At 26.6% G+C, this 14,794-nt stretch overlaps 1 protein-coding gene and 1 pseudogene across 1 annotated transcript; one reads left to right on the top strand and one right to left on the bottom strand.

The window, feature by feature from the left end:
• Positions 1-4,623: 4,623 nt before the first annotated feature.
• LOC117929623 lies at positions 4,624-5,956 on the top strand (annotated as a pseudogene).
• A 6,912-nt stretch (positions 5,957-12,868) lies between these two features.
• Positions 12,869-13,770, bottom strand: LOC117929624 (photosystem II reaction center W protein, chloroplastic-like). The gene is made up of 2 exons (XM_034849972.1): positions 13,591-13,770; positions 12,869-13,509 (listed from the first exon to the last, which is right to left on the bottom strand). The coding sequence occupies exons 1-2, from the start codon at positions 13,682-13,684 to the stop codon at positions 13,196-13,198; spliced, it is 408 nt and encodes a 135-aa protein (XP_034705863.1). The 5' UTR covers positions 13,685-13,770; the 3' UTR covers positions 12,869-13,195.
• Between the last annotated feature and the right edge of the window lie 1,024 nt (positions 13,771-14,794).

Genomic DNA, 14,794 nt, shown 5'->3' with positions numbered 1-14,794 from the left:
CTTCCTCTCATTCTCTCTCTTTCTCTCTTTCTTTCACTTTCTCAATTTTCTTCTTTGATTCCTTCTTCCATATTATATATCAAAGTAAGATATATTTTATCTCTACTACTTTGATTTGCATTATATTTGTCTTTGTTTTACAACATTATATAGTTTTTTATGTTAAAAAAAATATATATTTTTATCTTCGAGTATTAAAAGAGTATTAATGATGACAATATGACACATTTTTTCATGTACTTGCCCCACCCTGCTATAATGAAATAAATGGGTTTCGTCCGGAATTGAGAATTCTTTTAAAACTCGAGATGGGTTCAAGTATGACTTTGTCTCATCCCGCCCAATTATGTATAATATTAAATAAAAAAATATTTTAATTGATGTTTTCATTTTCAACTTTTTTCATATATATAATATTACTTTTCATAAAAACAAATTATAGATATTTATAATATTTATTTAGTTATAAATTGTGTTTGTTTTTAATAAAATCTAAATTTTAAAAGTAGAAAAAAATTAAAAATTGAAAAAAAAAAATTAAACAAGGCAAGGTAGGACAGGTATAGGAATTCCTATACCTGTCCTACCTTGCCCTGCCTTGTTTAAAAATTTTTGTTGATAGGGACAAGAATTGATTTAAATAAACAAGAAGGGTGGGAAGAGGTGACCCATCTCGAACTCACGCTCTTGCCATCCCTAAAGGGTATACTTAGATAATTTTAAATTTTTTTTAATGAAAACTAATATTTATCTTTTTAACTATCAAATTCACAATTTTATTTACTAGAATGTTTTAGTTCATTTAATTTGAAGTTAATTTATTTTACTCCAATATGGTTCCCATGTGGAATATATTTTAATCTAATTTAAGGGAATTATTGTCTGAGGAGAAATTTTATTTTGTCACTATCTCATATTATAAGTATGTAACATAGTAATTTTTTATTAAAATATTTAGATAAAAGAGATGAAATAATTCTCGAATTGTAAATTTAATCATTCCCGTGTTTTTTTTTAAGTACCTCATTTTTTACATAAATGTCATTTATCATTTCAAGTATTTACATGTAAATTTTTTTTTTTAAAAAAATGTTATTTCTACAAGAAAATAATGAAGACATTTTTACCCAAATAAAACTACAAAAATAATAGAGGGTTAAATTTCAAAAATTGAGTTTTTAAATACCTTTTTAAGCAAATAACCCTTTTTTATTTGGCCATGAATTAACATATGTTATTTCATAAGTTGTCCTTGGATTACACTTAGGTGGTTAATAAATGAAGAATTTAAAAATAAATGAGTATTAATTTAACTAAAGTTTATCACATTTGATTTTTCTTTATATTTTTCATCATATTTTAAATGTGAGATTTTGGATGATATTTTCCCTCTGCACTGCAAACTTTCTGCAACCCAAACAAGATTTTAGGGGTTTTCATAGATGTGTACATATGCAGGAAGGGTGGGACAATGAACCCACCAGTCTGACTTTTCCTAGCCAGGAACCTTTCTCATTCTTCGCTAACTACAGACAAATCTAGCTGGAATGATAGAGACCATAGATGCTTCTTCCACATCCATTCATTGAATAGTTTTTAATATTTAATGAAGAATTATGTTTTAAGGTGAGACCAGCCCGATAATTGATCCAACATCCTCGTATCCCTTATATTTGAGTTCAAGACGTATCGATGAATTGAAAATTGAGTTGAAGAATATTACTTTTCAAAATTTCTTAAATTGCCTTTCTCTATCAAAAAGAAGAAGAAGAAGATTAAAAAAAAAAAAAACTCAGTTTCCCACCTCTCTGTCATTCTCTCTTTCCCTTTCTCTCCGTCTTCATTCACCTAACCTTTCACTCACATATTTATTGGTGGGAGTCATGGGATCATGTAGATTGTTAGGTTGAGGAGGTGGCACTATTTCCACCATTCATTGTTCTCCCAAAAATCATATCCAACAAATTAAATATTGGAGATGAACGGTTAAAAACTATTATTATCAAATGCATTTTTTAAATAACTCATAAAATATTATTATGAAAAATTTATAAAATATATAATAAATATTTTTTATAAACACCTCATAAAATATTATTATTATTATTATTATTATTATTATATATATAAACTATTTTTTTATATAAATATCTTTAAGGTTATAGACAGTTATTTAAATATTTTTTTTATTTAAGTTTATATTTATTTCATGCAAAGAGGATACGTAAAGAGAATATAATGGAGCACAAATTAGATGAAAATCACCTTAAATAGATATTTAAGAGAAAACATGAAAATATGAGAAAAAACAAATTTAGATGAAATTTAAGATAAAGAATCTACGAAAATAAATTAAAAATAATAAGATAAAAATCATACAATCATCAAAATTATAATTACAATAAAAAATTTTAATTTAAAAATTAACTCGATAATTTAAATTAATGATTTTTCTATAAAAAAAAAGTACAAATGTTACAAAAATAATTTTGTTAATTTTTAATTAATATGAATTTTTAATCTACGCTCAAATTATGTTTATAAAGGTAAAATAGTAGAATATATGTATGTAATAAACACTTTAAATATGATTAATTTTAATTTTATTTCCTATATTTTAATTTTGGTAGAGAAGGTCTTAATGACATAGTTTGATAAAAAATATTGATAATTTTTCCTAAACAATTATTATATGTTGTTTATATTGTCTTTAAGTCATTTGAAACAATAACACTAATGTGTTATTCATTTACATCAATCTGATTTCATAAAAAAATGTAGTACCTAAATATTGTGGTTAATCCTCCTTCATTTGGGATGAAAATGTGCTAAGAAATAATATTATTAAAACTACTAAAATGAAATATGCAATTACAAATTTTGGATGATGAAATTTAAAATTCGAATTGAAACAATTTTAGGTGACAAGAAAAAAAATTGTTCAAAATAGTTGACAAGAAAAAAAAAATGGTTCAAAATCGATTGAAATTATGCACAAAGGGTAGCCTTGTACATCTCTTGTACAATTAATACATTTACATCGTACAGTTAATGTAACATTTTTGTATAATGGTGCAAATTTCATACATTTGCATAAATAATGTATTCACATGGATATGTGATGTTTCCAATAATTTGGTTTAGAAAAAGTGAAAGACTTAAAAGAATAATTTTTTTTGCCAAATATTATTAATGAAGTAAGTATTAAAATTGTCATATGTAAATTAAATAAAGTGTATAAAATGAGTGTGTGATGAAGGAGTGTAACATGAGAGTGTACTTATGTAACAAGAAAAAAAAATGGATCGATCGAAATCCTTCAATAAAGGTGTGTTGTGACATCTTATATGGGATAAAAAAGAAAGTTTTTGACATTATATAAGTATAAGTCTTTTTCAACACTGTAAACGTATTTTAAAGTCGTACGAACCCCTTAGAACTTAGAGCGGACAATATCTATATGATTGAATGTGAAGTCGTTATATTAATACTCTTTAATATTTTTTATATTATAATCAAATATGAAAAATCATTTCCAAATCAAATCTCTAGACTTTAGTAATTTAATTAGAACAAAAATTAATATAACTACGCCTTTTAAATGTTTCAAAAATTTATATTCATGTCTGAAACTTGCACGTGCCTCGCATTTAATATTTTGTGAATCATAGTTATGACGTGTATAATCAATGAATCAATAAATGTACATGTCTAGAGCATCGGTAGTGGAGCTAAGTCATACTTTATGACAACACATTTTAGTTGCCCATTTTGACCCCTGCCTCTTCCACTCACTCAATTTCATATTTGATGGATTAAAAAAAAAAAAAAAAAAAACCCCACACACAAATTTCAACCTAATGATTTTTTTTCCTCAAATCTTATCCCCATTTTCTCTGCTTCTTGGATATTTGATTCCCAAAAATAAAATTAAGAGAAATGCTAGGCAAAGTGAAAGATAAAAAAAAATTAAAAATTTAAAATTTTAAAAATTTAAAAATAGATTTAAAATTAATAAAAAAAAAATTTATATGTTAATGTAACTTATTTTAATTTTTTATATCAAAATTAAATAATTTTAAAATATTTGTGTTTCGAATTAATTTTAATTATAAATTTCAATTTAATGATTTTTTGCTTCTTAAAAATATGTTTGATTTAAAAAAAAATTTTTAAAATTGAAAGAAACTATCATGAAAAGTGGAAGAAAGGTTAAAAATAGATCTAAAATTAATATAAAAAAAATTATAATTTATAATATAAAAATTAAATAATTTGAAAATATATAAAATTTTAATTATATTTTATTTTCTTTTGTATTTTTATAATAATTTTTTTTTAAAAAAGTCATTTTTTAATACTTTTTCAGAAACCAAAAATAGCTTTAAAAAAAGGATGTTAGTTCTCATTTTGACATTCAAACAAATAGTATCTCAAGTCCATTGAAGATGTCTTAATCAGCTTATCCAGAAGGTTTTATTCCATCCACCGGCCAAGTGGGTTGTTGCCCCCACTAAGTCGTCCCTATTACAGTCAACTCATGGATATGAAATTCAAATTGAATTCCATAACCTCTACCTCACATCCTTTCCAAACCACAAGCCACTTCCATATAAACTCAGTGCTGATACACCAAAAATCATACAACCAAAATGGAGGGGAAAATCATATACATGGTGGCGGTGCTGCTATCTTTACTGGCTTGTGCCACAGCCCAACAGTGCGGCCGCCAGGCCGGTGGCCGGACTTGTGCCAACAACCTCTGCTGCAGTCAGTATGGCTACTGCGGAACAACGGCTGAGTACTGTTCTCCATCCCAAAGCTGTCAAAGTAACTGCCAATCCGGCGGAGGTAGCAGTGGTGGCGGCGGCACAGGTGCTAGTGCAAGTAACGTGAGGGCTACTTACCATTACTACAATCCGGCGCAACATGGATGGGATTTGAATGCAGTGAGCGCCTACTGCGCCACTTGGGATGCCAACAAGTCCTTGGCATGGCGCAGCAAGTATGGGTGGACTGCTTTTTGTGGACCTGCTGGCCCTACTGGCCAAGCTGCCTGTGGCAAGTGCTTGAAGGTAAGATTTATCATATGAAACCGGTTCCTCAATTTCTTATGTATGTTTGTTTTTTCTTAACATTTTGTTGAAAAATGTGATATCCCTCGTTGAATAAGTACGAGCTTCTTTTAATATTGTACATGCATTTTAAAATCCTGAGGCTCCTTTAGATCAAAAGCAGACTACATGGTTGAATGCGGGTTTTGAAATCTTTATCCTTTATCATTAAGAGTGTTTAACAATGAATTTAAGAAATATTACTAATATTTTTAATACTTGAAAAATAAAAATTTTGAAGTGTTAGATATTTTTTAAAATTACTGTCAAACACATTCTAAACTTGTTTATAAATAGTACCATGATTGCTTAATCTAATCATTCTTTCTCGAAGTGTTTGAGCTTCTCCATACCTCTGTTATTTGTTTTCCGATCAAATTCATCTTGGTATCCTGAATTTTGAGGGTCCAGTAGCAAGAAACTCTAGTAATTTCTTTGAAAAAAAGAAGATATTAGTAATTAAAGCCGGTAATTCAAACTACAATATCTTTGGCAAATATTTATTTAGTCAACAATTTTATTTTTATCCTACAAATTTTAATTTTGACAGCGACTTTATGTGAACTGGGCATATTTGCAGGTCACAAATACTGCCACGGGGACACAAGCAACAGTGAGAATTGTGGATCAATGCAGCAATGGAGGACTGGATTTGGATGTCGCAGTATTCAACCAACTGGACACTAATGGGGTTGGCTATGCCAAGGTCACCTTACAGTCAACTACCAGTTCGTGGACTGTGGTGATTAAATCACTACTCTTATTATTAGTAAGAGATCTTTTCACCAAGAGAAATAAACATGAAGCGAATAGCTTTGTGGAATATTTAATAAAATGATGTCAAGTCTAAGCTTGACTTCAGCCTAAATTTGCAAGAGACGTTGAAAAATTACACCATCTGTCTACCACAAGCTTTCATATCCATATCACAACAAACTAATATAAGTTAATCCTTTAGCTTCTTCAACTATCATCACTGGATTGATTCTTCAAATTAGACTTCCCGATACCCATCCAAGTTGAGGAATAAATAATTCTTAGAATAATCAATACATGCGGGTCATGTTTGATATATGAGAATAAGGAATGAGATTTTCATACGTATTTTTTCTTAAATATGAATTAATTTGGTAATTCTAATGTTATTTGTTACACACCCATAATACCATTCCGTATAGTTTAGGAACGTGACCCATAACCGCTCTGAAATGGGGAAGCCACAACTCTAAATATCAGCTTTTGGTCCCCAAACTCTTGTATTTGAATAAATAAAGATGTATATAAAAATATAAGATTAAAATGATTATTTATTTCGGTTTCAATATTAAGTAACAAAACAACAGGAATCAGAGTTAAAAAAAAAGGGGGAAAATAAATTGAAAATAATATTTATATATATAGTTGAATGAAAATAATATTTTATTTTCATTCAAAAAAAAAAACTCCCACATTATATATAGTTTAAAATAATTTTTAAAAAAACTTTTTTTTGCTAAATAATAAACCTATTTTAGCTTATGATTTAAAAACATTTAAAAAAAATTAATACTATTGTTTGATTGTTGTTATTGAGAAACAATTTTTTAAAAATAATAAGTTTAATAATTTTTAAAAATAGTATTAACCATTATTAATTTTAAATTATTATTATTATTTATTTTTAACAAAATAAATCAATTATGCTTTTATAAGATGTTAATATCCATATTTTTATAATATTTATTATAAATATATAATTTATGATTTTATTATAATATTACTATTAATATTTTATTAAAAATATTTTTAAATTTATTTGTAATTAAAAAAATTAATAAGACTTGAATTAAATTTATTTTATATTATATAAATTAAATTTATAATTTGTTTATTAAAAAATCAAAATAATAATGATTTTATAAACAACTCATCCAAAAAAGTTTTTGGTTTTTTAAATGTTTAAAAAGTGTTTTTAAAAAATAACTTGTATAAAGGAATCAAAATACCTTCATTCTAAGAATGAACTGAAATCCACTTTTAAATGAAATTTTATTTGTTTTGTTATCATTACTGACTTCATTCTTATCATCACTTAAATTATTCAAATAAATAAATGAATGAGAAAATGAATAAGATGATCATTCCTGACCTCATTCCCGCATACCAAACATAGTTGCAGTGAAATTATACCAAAAAAATTCATCACATAGAAACTTGCTCTTATACTAAAATGTTGATTACAATAGACACGATCAAAATGGTAATGAAGTACAATTCATTGACTATTTCACCAACAAAAATGTATATCATCATATATGAAATTGGTGAACTTGCTCTTCATTAAAATTCATATTTTTTTTTAGGGAGAATTGTGTTTTGGGCCCAACTGAGTCCAAAAATTAACATTTGGTCCATATATCATGCATATTTAAGCCCAATACCCAAACAAAGTATAAAAATTAAGATGGAGGATATTATATTTCATTAATCCTTAAAATACCCTTAACCCTAACATAGGCACAAGTGACTGTGAATTTCAAATTTTTTGTATTTTTTTTCCCTTTTCTATTCCCTATTAAGTATTACTCATTTCTAATTTTTTATTTATTTTTCTTCCAATCTATATTTCTATTTTATGTCAAATAAAAAGCAATAATATTTTTTTGTTTTTCATTTTTAAAGATATTGAATCTTTTTGCTCTTATTATAAGCAATGATAAAAATTTTGGGATTTTTCATCCAAATATTTTTTTTATTTATCTTTTAGTTTAATTTTCATTTTTTATTTTAAATTTATATTACCCTTTCATTTATATTTTTCTCTTATTTTTAATTATTTTTTATATTTTCTAAATTAACCATATTTTAAAAAAATTTAAAATTAACTATCACTTCACTTTATTATATATATCCTTTTAGCTTTTTAATTTTTAATGTTTTTATTTTAAAATTTTTAAAAAGATAAATTTATTGAAAAAAATAACTAAGATATGAAGTTCTAAGATTATGTTAATAATTTTTTTTATCTAGATAGACTAATGCAAAGTATTTTGACTCACAACAGGAAAATTGTCAATACAATTTTTTAGTTAAACTTTAGAAATTAAATTTCAAATAAAATATATTATATAAAATTTTATCTAAAAATTATTGAAAGTAGTATTTAATTTTTTTTATTGACTTTCAAACTTATCTAATTTTTTACTTGAAAGGTAATAGAACATGTTTACAAAAAAAAAAATTAATTTTCATTTTTTAAATAAATGAGTATAAATATATTAAAAGAATTAAAGATAATCTTAGTAAAAAATTTGATAAATATGATTATAATTTTAAATAGAGATTCATTTGGATAAAATTTTACAAAAAAAAAAAAAAATAGTGGAAAGAAAGAACATTGCTAAAACTACAAAAACAAAATATGCAATTACAAAATTTTAATGATGAAATTTAAAAATAAAATTCGAAACAATTCTTGAGTGAGAGAATTTGAGTGGGGAAAAAATCTTTGAGTGGAAAAAAAATGGGAAAGTTTTTCAAAATTACTTGAAATCCTTAACAAAAAGTAGTCTTGTACACCCTTGTACAATTAGTAAATTTGTCTTGTACAGTTAGTGTGATACCTTTGTACAATAACTCAAATTTCATACATCATCTCATGAATATCTGACAATAGGTCGGTTAACCATGTTTGCATTGGTTTGATTTTTAAAAAAGAAGAAAAATTGTTGTATAATTTTGTTTTACAATCATCATAAGTGAGATACCTATTTAAATGATCATATACAAGTTAGATAAAGTGTATGAGATGAATGTATGCTTAATCAATATGTGTAAAGAATGTCATTTATCCTCGGTTAGGGGAAATAAACAAATAAATTTTTTAGAATCACTTAAAATCCTTTACAAATAATAGTCTTGTACACCCTTGTACAATTAGTATATTTATCATGTACACTTAGTGTAAATGCATTGTACAATGACTCAAATTCCATATACCCCCTACTCAATGTGTAACCATAGGTAGGTTAACCATGTTTTCATTGGTTTGTTTCAAAAAATAGTGGAAGATGGAAAAACAAAATTTTCTCTCAAACATCATTAATGGGATAAGTATTCGAATTATTATGTGCGAATTAAATAAAGTGCATAAGATGAGTATGTAATAGAGGAATGTGTACCTTAAGAGTGTGCAATCCTTATATGACAAGACAAAAAAAAAAAAAAAAAAAAAAGTTGTCCAAAATTGATTAAAATCTTTCACAAAGGATAGCCTTGTATACCCCTTATATAGTTAGAACATTTGTTTTGTACAGTTAAAACATTTGTCTTGTCCAATTGAACATTTACCTTGTACAGTTAGTATAACATCCTTGTACAATGGTGCAAATTTCATCCATATGCATACATTATGTGCCACATATGATGTATGAACCATGTTTCCAATGGTTTAATTTAAAAAATGATATAAAACGTAAAAACAAATTTTTTCTCTAAACATCACTATTAAGGTAAGTATTTAAATTGTTATATGCAAGTTAAATAAAGTACATGAAATAAAAGAATTTGTGGTAGGAGAACGTGTAATCCTTAGATGACAAGAAAAAAAAAATTGTTCAAAATGTACAGTTTTGTACACCCCTTGTACAATTAGTGTAATAACCTTGTATAATGGTATAAATTTCATATATATGTATAAATTATATTTACATGAGTGTGTAAACTATGTTCCCAATAATTTGACATTTAAAATAATTAAAACAAACAAAACGTTATTTTATTTTATTTTCAATGCAAAATCTAATTAAAAATAAGACAAAGAAATTACTTAAAAACTATTATTTAAGTCAAGTTTATTTATTTATTTCCTTTTATTTTTGGAAATAAAGAAAAAAGAATAAAAAATTTATTTAACCATAAGAAATATAAATATAAGATCAGTTAGAAAATACCAAATTTATTTATTTATTTATTTATTTATTTTTGGAATTAAAGAAAAAAATAAAAAATTTATTTAACCATAAAAAATATTGATATAAGATATGTTAAATAATAGAAATAATCCCAAATTTATTTACTTATTTCATTTTATTTATTTAAATTAGAAACTAATTTATTTTAATAGATTAAAATGTGCACAATTGATTTATTATTTTGTTAATTATGGATATATTACAATTTTCTATTAGACAAAAAATAAATAAAGAAAATAAAATTAAAAAGAGTAATAAATATATATATAATTTAGTTATTTAATTGTTTTTCATGTAAAAGATAGTCCCACAAAAAACACATAATTGATCAATTTCTTTGTTTAATTGTAAACATACTATATTTTTTTTATTTTATTATTAAAATAACTAATGGAAAAAAATAAAAATGGATAATAAATGAAATTTAATTCTTTTTTCATATAAAAATAGTAGTAAACAAGGCTTTCAATTTTTATTTTTAAAAATAGTTTTCATTTTTTAATTAAATGTTTTTTCAAAAAGAAAATATAAAAAATATATATCATATTACCATTTTTTTAGAAAGTATTTTTTAAAATAGTTTTTGAACATAATTTTTCTTTATTTATAATTAAAAATAGAAAATAATGTTGATTTTTAATTATTTATAAATTAAAAGATCCGCCAATCAATGCAAGGATCTAAAAAAAAACCTCATGATCTTCCACTAGATGGCTTGGTCTTTAATTCTTAACGCATACATAGAGTAACTACACACCTTCATAAGAGCGGAGGATAGGGGGGAGGCTAAGGTTTTTGGAAGACTACTAGTTTGAAAGTTAGAGTCTACCTAAAAGCCAAGGGTTTATATAGACTCTTTTTGGAGCTTAAGTGAGTTTGGCCCAACTTAGACTTAAGTTACTTAATCCAGTTCACTAGATCCCAATTAATTAATTAATCCTAATATATTCCAATTAATTAATTAGTTTAATCCAAAAAAACTCAAAATAATTAATCATAAATTCTTGTACAACCATGCGTTTTTACAAAAACATCATTTTACATATAAATGATTAACTTTTCATAAAACCTCACGACTTTGTACCAATAGGATTGATAGCGCGATACTAACTCTTTTAGAATCTAATTCTAAAGTTGACTCAATATTTTCTTAAAAATAGTTAATTCCACTTTGGTATCCTATGATGTTATATTGAGACAATTTAATCAACTTTTTGGGTTTGTAACTTACTATCCAATACATGAAAGCTTTTCATAAATTAGTGTTTATAATCTAACAATGTGAAAACTATCAACTTCTCAATATTACCTTTATCATCCTTAAGTTTTAGATCTTCCTATTATGTGATTACTTGACATGTTTTACCTCACAAAAAACATATATCAATTTCCATTAAAGGAATTACCATAACCATATATTTCATCATCACAAGTCTTCAGTATCATCGAAAATGATACACTATCTCAAATCCATGAGATATCATGATGCCTATCTTGACAATACTTGTTGTTACATACCTTAATTAATACTGATTTAATCCATAGAATATATAACCACCTTAATATCTCAATCGTAAGTTAAAGTCACTAAAGACCTTAACACTATCTCATAAGATTGAGAATTCAATAACATAGTAGTTTGACAAAATCATAACTATTTAATATCATGATTTTTTATAGATCTTATCCGATATGTAACTATATGCACTAATGTGTTTACCATAAAAAAATCTATTTCGATAGAAGACTAAAGTTGGATGTCAAGATATATCAAACAATAGGAGAGTTTCTCTGTGATATTTTGAAAATAAAATAAGATCTTTGAATAAAGATGCAAAATCACAAACAAGTGACATCATAAGATTTGTATTTTAATTTCTTGAATTTTTTCAAACCATTAATGAACCAAAATTGGAAGGATGTTTCCATCATTTACTTGAAAGTACCTTCCACAAATAGTATATTAAATCTTCAAATATAAATTTATTATTTATAGGTGATGATGTTGAGTTAAAAGAACCACTATACTATTTTTTTTTTGTGAATTAAAAAAAAAATACTAAAGATAATCCAAAGTAAATAATCAATTACCTTGAGGAGATGTTTTTGCACAAAACAAATTTAATATGGAATGTCCAATATTGTTATATAACATATGACAAACACTTCATTTGATTTTTCTCTTTTGTATTAGTCATTTTTAATAAAGATGGATATAAATTTCTTACCATGTGCATAATGGTTTTTTAATTAACTCCGATATCTCATTTGTTGTCTTCCTTATATTTAACATTATTTTGTTGTAAAAAACTCATGCAACATAAACCTTATGTCCAACTTCTCATGAAAATTGTATTTTTAATGAAATATTTTGGTGTGGTTAACATGATAGTACCCCAAGCTACCCATAATCTCTAGTTAAATACCATTGAAAATGTCATTAATGGATCACAAATATCCCATTTACATTTCTTACCCTCGAAATGAAAACAATGTGAAGAAGTTGTTTACAATCAATATACCCTATAAATTATATTCAATTGCACATCATCCTCGAATTCGAAGTAACTATTTCTAATTTTTGACGAGCTCGCATCCTTGCGTCAATGTAACAAAAGGTACAATTATATCCTATATTTAGAGCATGTTTGATAGTAATTCTAGGAAACGCTTTTAATATTTTTAATACTTGAAAATCTTCATCATTCAAGTATTATAAATGTTAGACACGTTTTCTAGAATAACTCTCAAACGCACTCTTAGTGATCAACTCCAATATCTCATGGTGTTAAGAAATCAAGCTTCTTGTGAGTATGAAAATTGAATCAAGGGCTATGAGTACGGATACAGACCTCCATAACTAGGCTTAGAAATGGACCTGCGGCTAAAGAAGATGCCTTCAATGGCCTAATTGAACCAATTATACTCAAAATTGGCACATGCCTTCAACGACAATAATTAAAACAAATATTAAGAGAGAAAGACAGAGGGTTTTGAATCAAATACATGCTTCACCAAATGAAAATGGCTTAAGCAATAATTAATACAAAGATCTAACAAACCATTTTCTTTCATTTCTTCTCTCTACGCACCCCTCTTTCACTCTTCAGTTTAACTTTGTCCTTTCGCTCACAGGGACATCCCAGACTCGTCATCCTCCTCGAGGGTGGCAGTGTAGGTAAAGTAGAGAGCCCAGATCAAACCAAACACACCGAAAAGTATCCACCCAAGAAGGTTGTTGCTCAACCCAAAGGGCAGCCCTGTCCCCTCCGTGCTCAGTCTCTCATCCACCAGTGCCATTGCTGGCCCTGCCGACGCTGCCACTGCAGCAGCAGCTGCCATCAACGACGCCCCCATGCTGATGCTTGACCCCATGTCGCTTCCACAGGGCTTCTCCTCAGACATGCACCGCACTCGTCCCTTCTTCGCCATGGCTGGCAGGCCTACAACCCAGAAAAGAAAATGTCCATGTAAGATGGATGGATCAAGCGAAACAAGAAGAGAATTTCATTCTAAAACCTTACCAAGGACGGGTGATGAAATCCCATTGAATCCTTTACTCGCTACACTGGCACGCACAAGCGATGTAGCTGGGTTGCTGGCTGTAATGGTGGCCATTTTTCTGCAGTCTGAGAAATATGGATCAAGTATGTAAGAGTAGGAGTTACGAGAAGATTTATCACATCAAATGGGTGGGGGAATTGGAGAATTAATATTATCGGTATATAGTGTATGTTTGGTGCACCACAGAATGTGGATAGATAGATGGACAGACATTTCATATCCTAAATCTTCAGGTGACCAATCGGTGCCCGCCATGTGTGTCTTTACACAGCTTGTGGGTTACCAAAACATATGTTCTGTTTGGACACAAGATGCCTGGTTTCAACAAATATGGCCTGCCTTGGGCCACTCTAGTAACAATTAACAAATGGCCTTTGGGATAAGCCCAAAGGAATAAGCCCTCTCTCTCTCTTCCCTCTCAAGCCCTATGGCCCATGTCAATGAGGAAATAGTTTATATGTGTCAGTAGATGGGCTAACAAGACCAATATTTTTATTATTTACTGTAGGATACTATATAAAATAGTAGTAATTTTAATATAAAATTTAAGGCTTACATTGAAAATTTAATGATTTATATTAGAAAATTGAGGTATCAAAAATCTTTAATTGTCTTAAATTTAAAATTTTAAAAATAATTTTTAAAGACATAAGATAAATATATATTTAAAGAAAATTCACTTTTAGAATAAATTTCTATTTTAAAAAAAATACATAAAATATATTCACACTAGGAGAATGTTTAGTAAATCAACTTAATAACTTAATTTAAGTCATTAAGCAAACTAAGTATGTTTGGTAAAATAACTTAATGACATGCTTCAAAGTAAAAAACAACTTTAATTAATAAGTAAAAATAATTAACTTATTTTTAAATTCATATTTTCCTTTTCCTTTTTTACTATAATTTGCATTAATTACCTCCACGATCTCTTTCACTACTACACGACTTTCATTTTTACTTGACCTCATTTACTCTAATTATAATTTATAAGTATAAATATGTTAATTTGATGATTTAGAATAAATTTTATCAAAAAACCTTAATACTTAAAATAAAAATTAAATAACAAGTTTTAAGTTAATAACTTAACTATGATTTAACTTAAAATCAACTTAAGTCATTATGTAATAAGTATTAAATTTTATCAAATACCCCGTAAAA

Source organism: Vitis riparia, chromosome 14, assembly GCF_004353265.1.
Source record: "Vitis riparia cultivar Riparia Gloire de Montpellier isolate 1030 chromosome 14, EGFV_Vit.rip_1.0, whole genome shotgun sequence".
Lineage (NCBI taxonomy): Eukaryota > Viridiplantae > Streptophyta > Magnoliopsida > Vitales > Vitaceae > Vitis > Vitis riparia.
The sequence above is the reverse complement of the archived record's forward strand: the minus strand, read 5'-3'. Positions and strand labels throughout refer to the sequence as shown.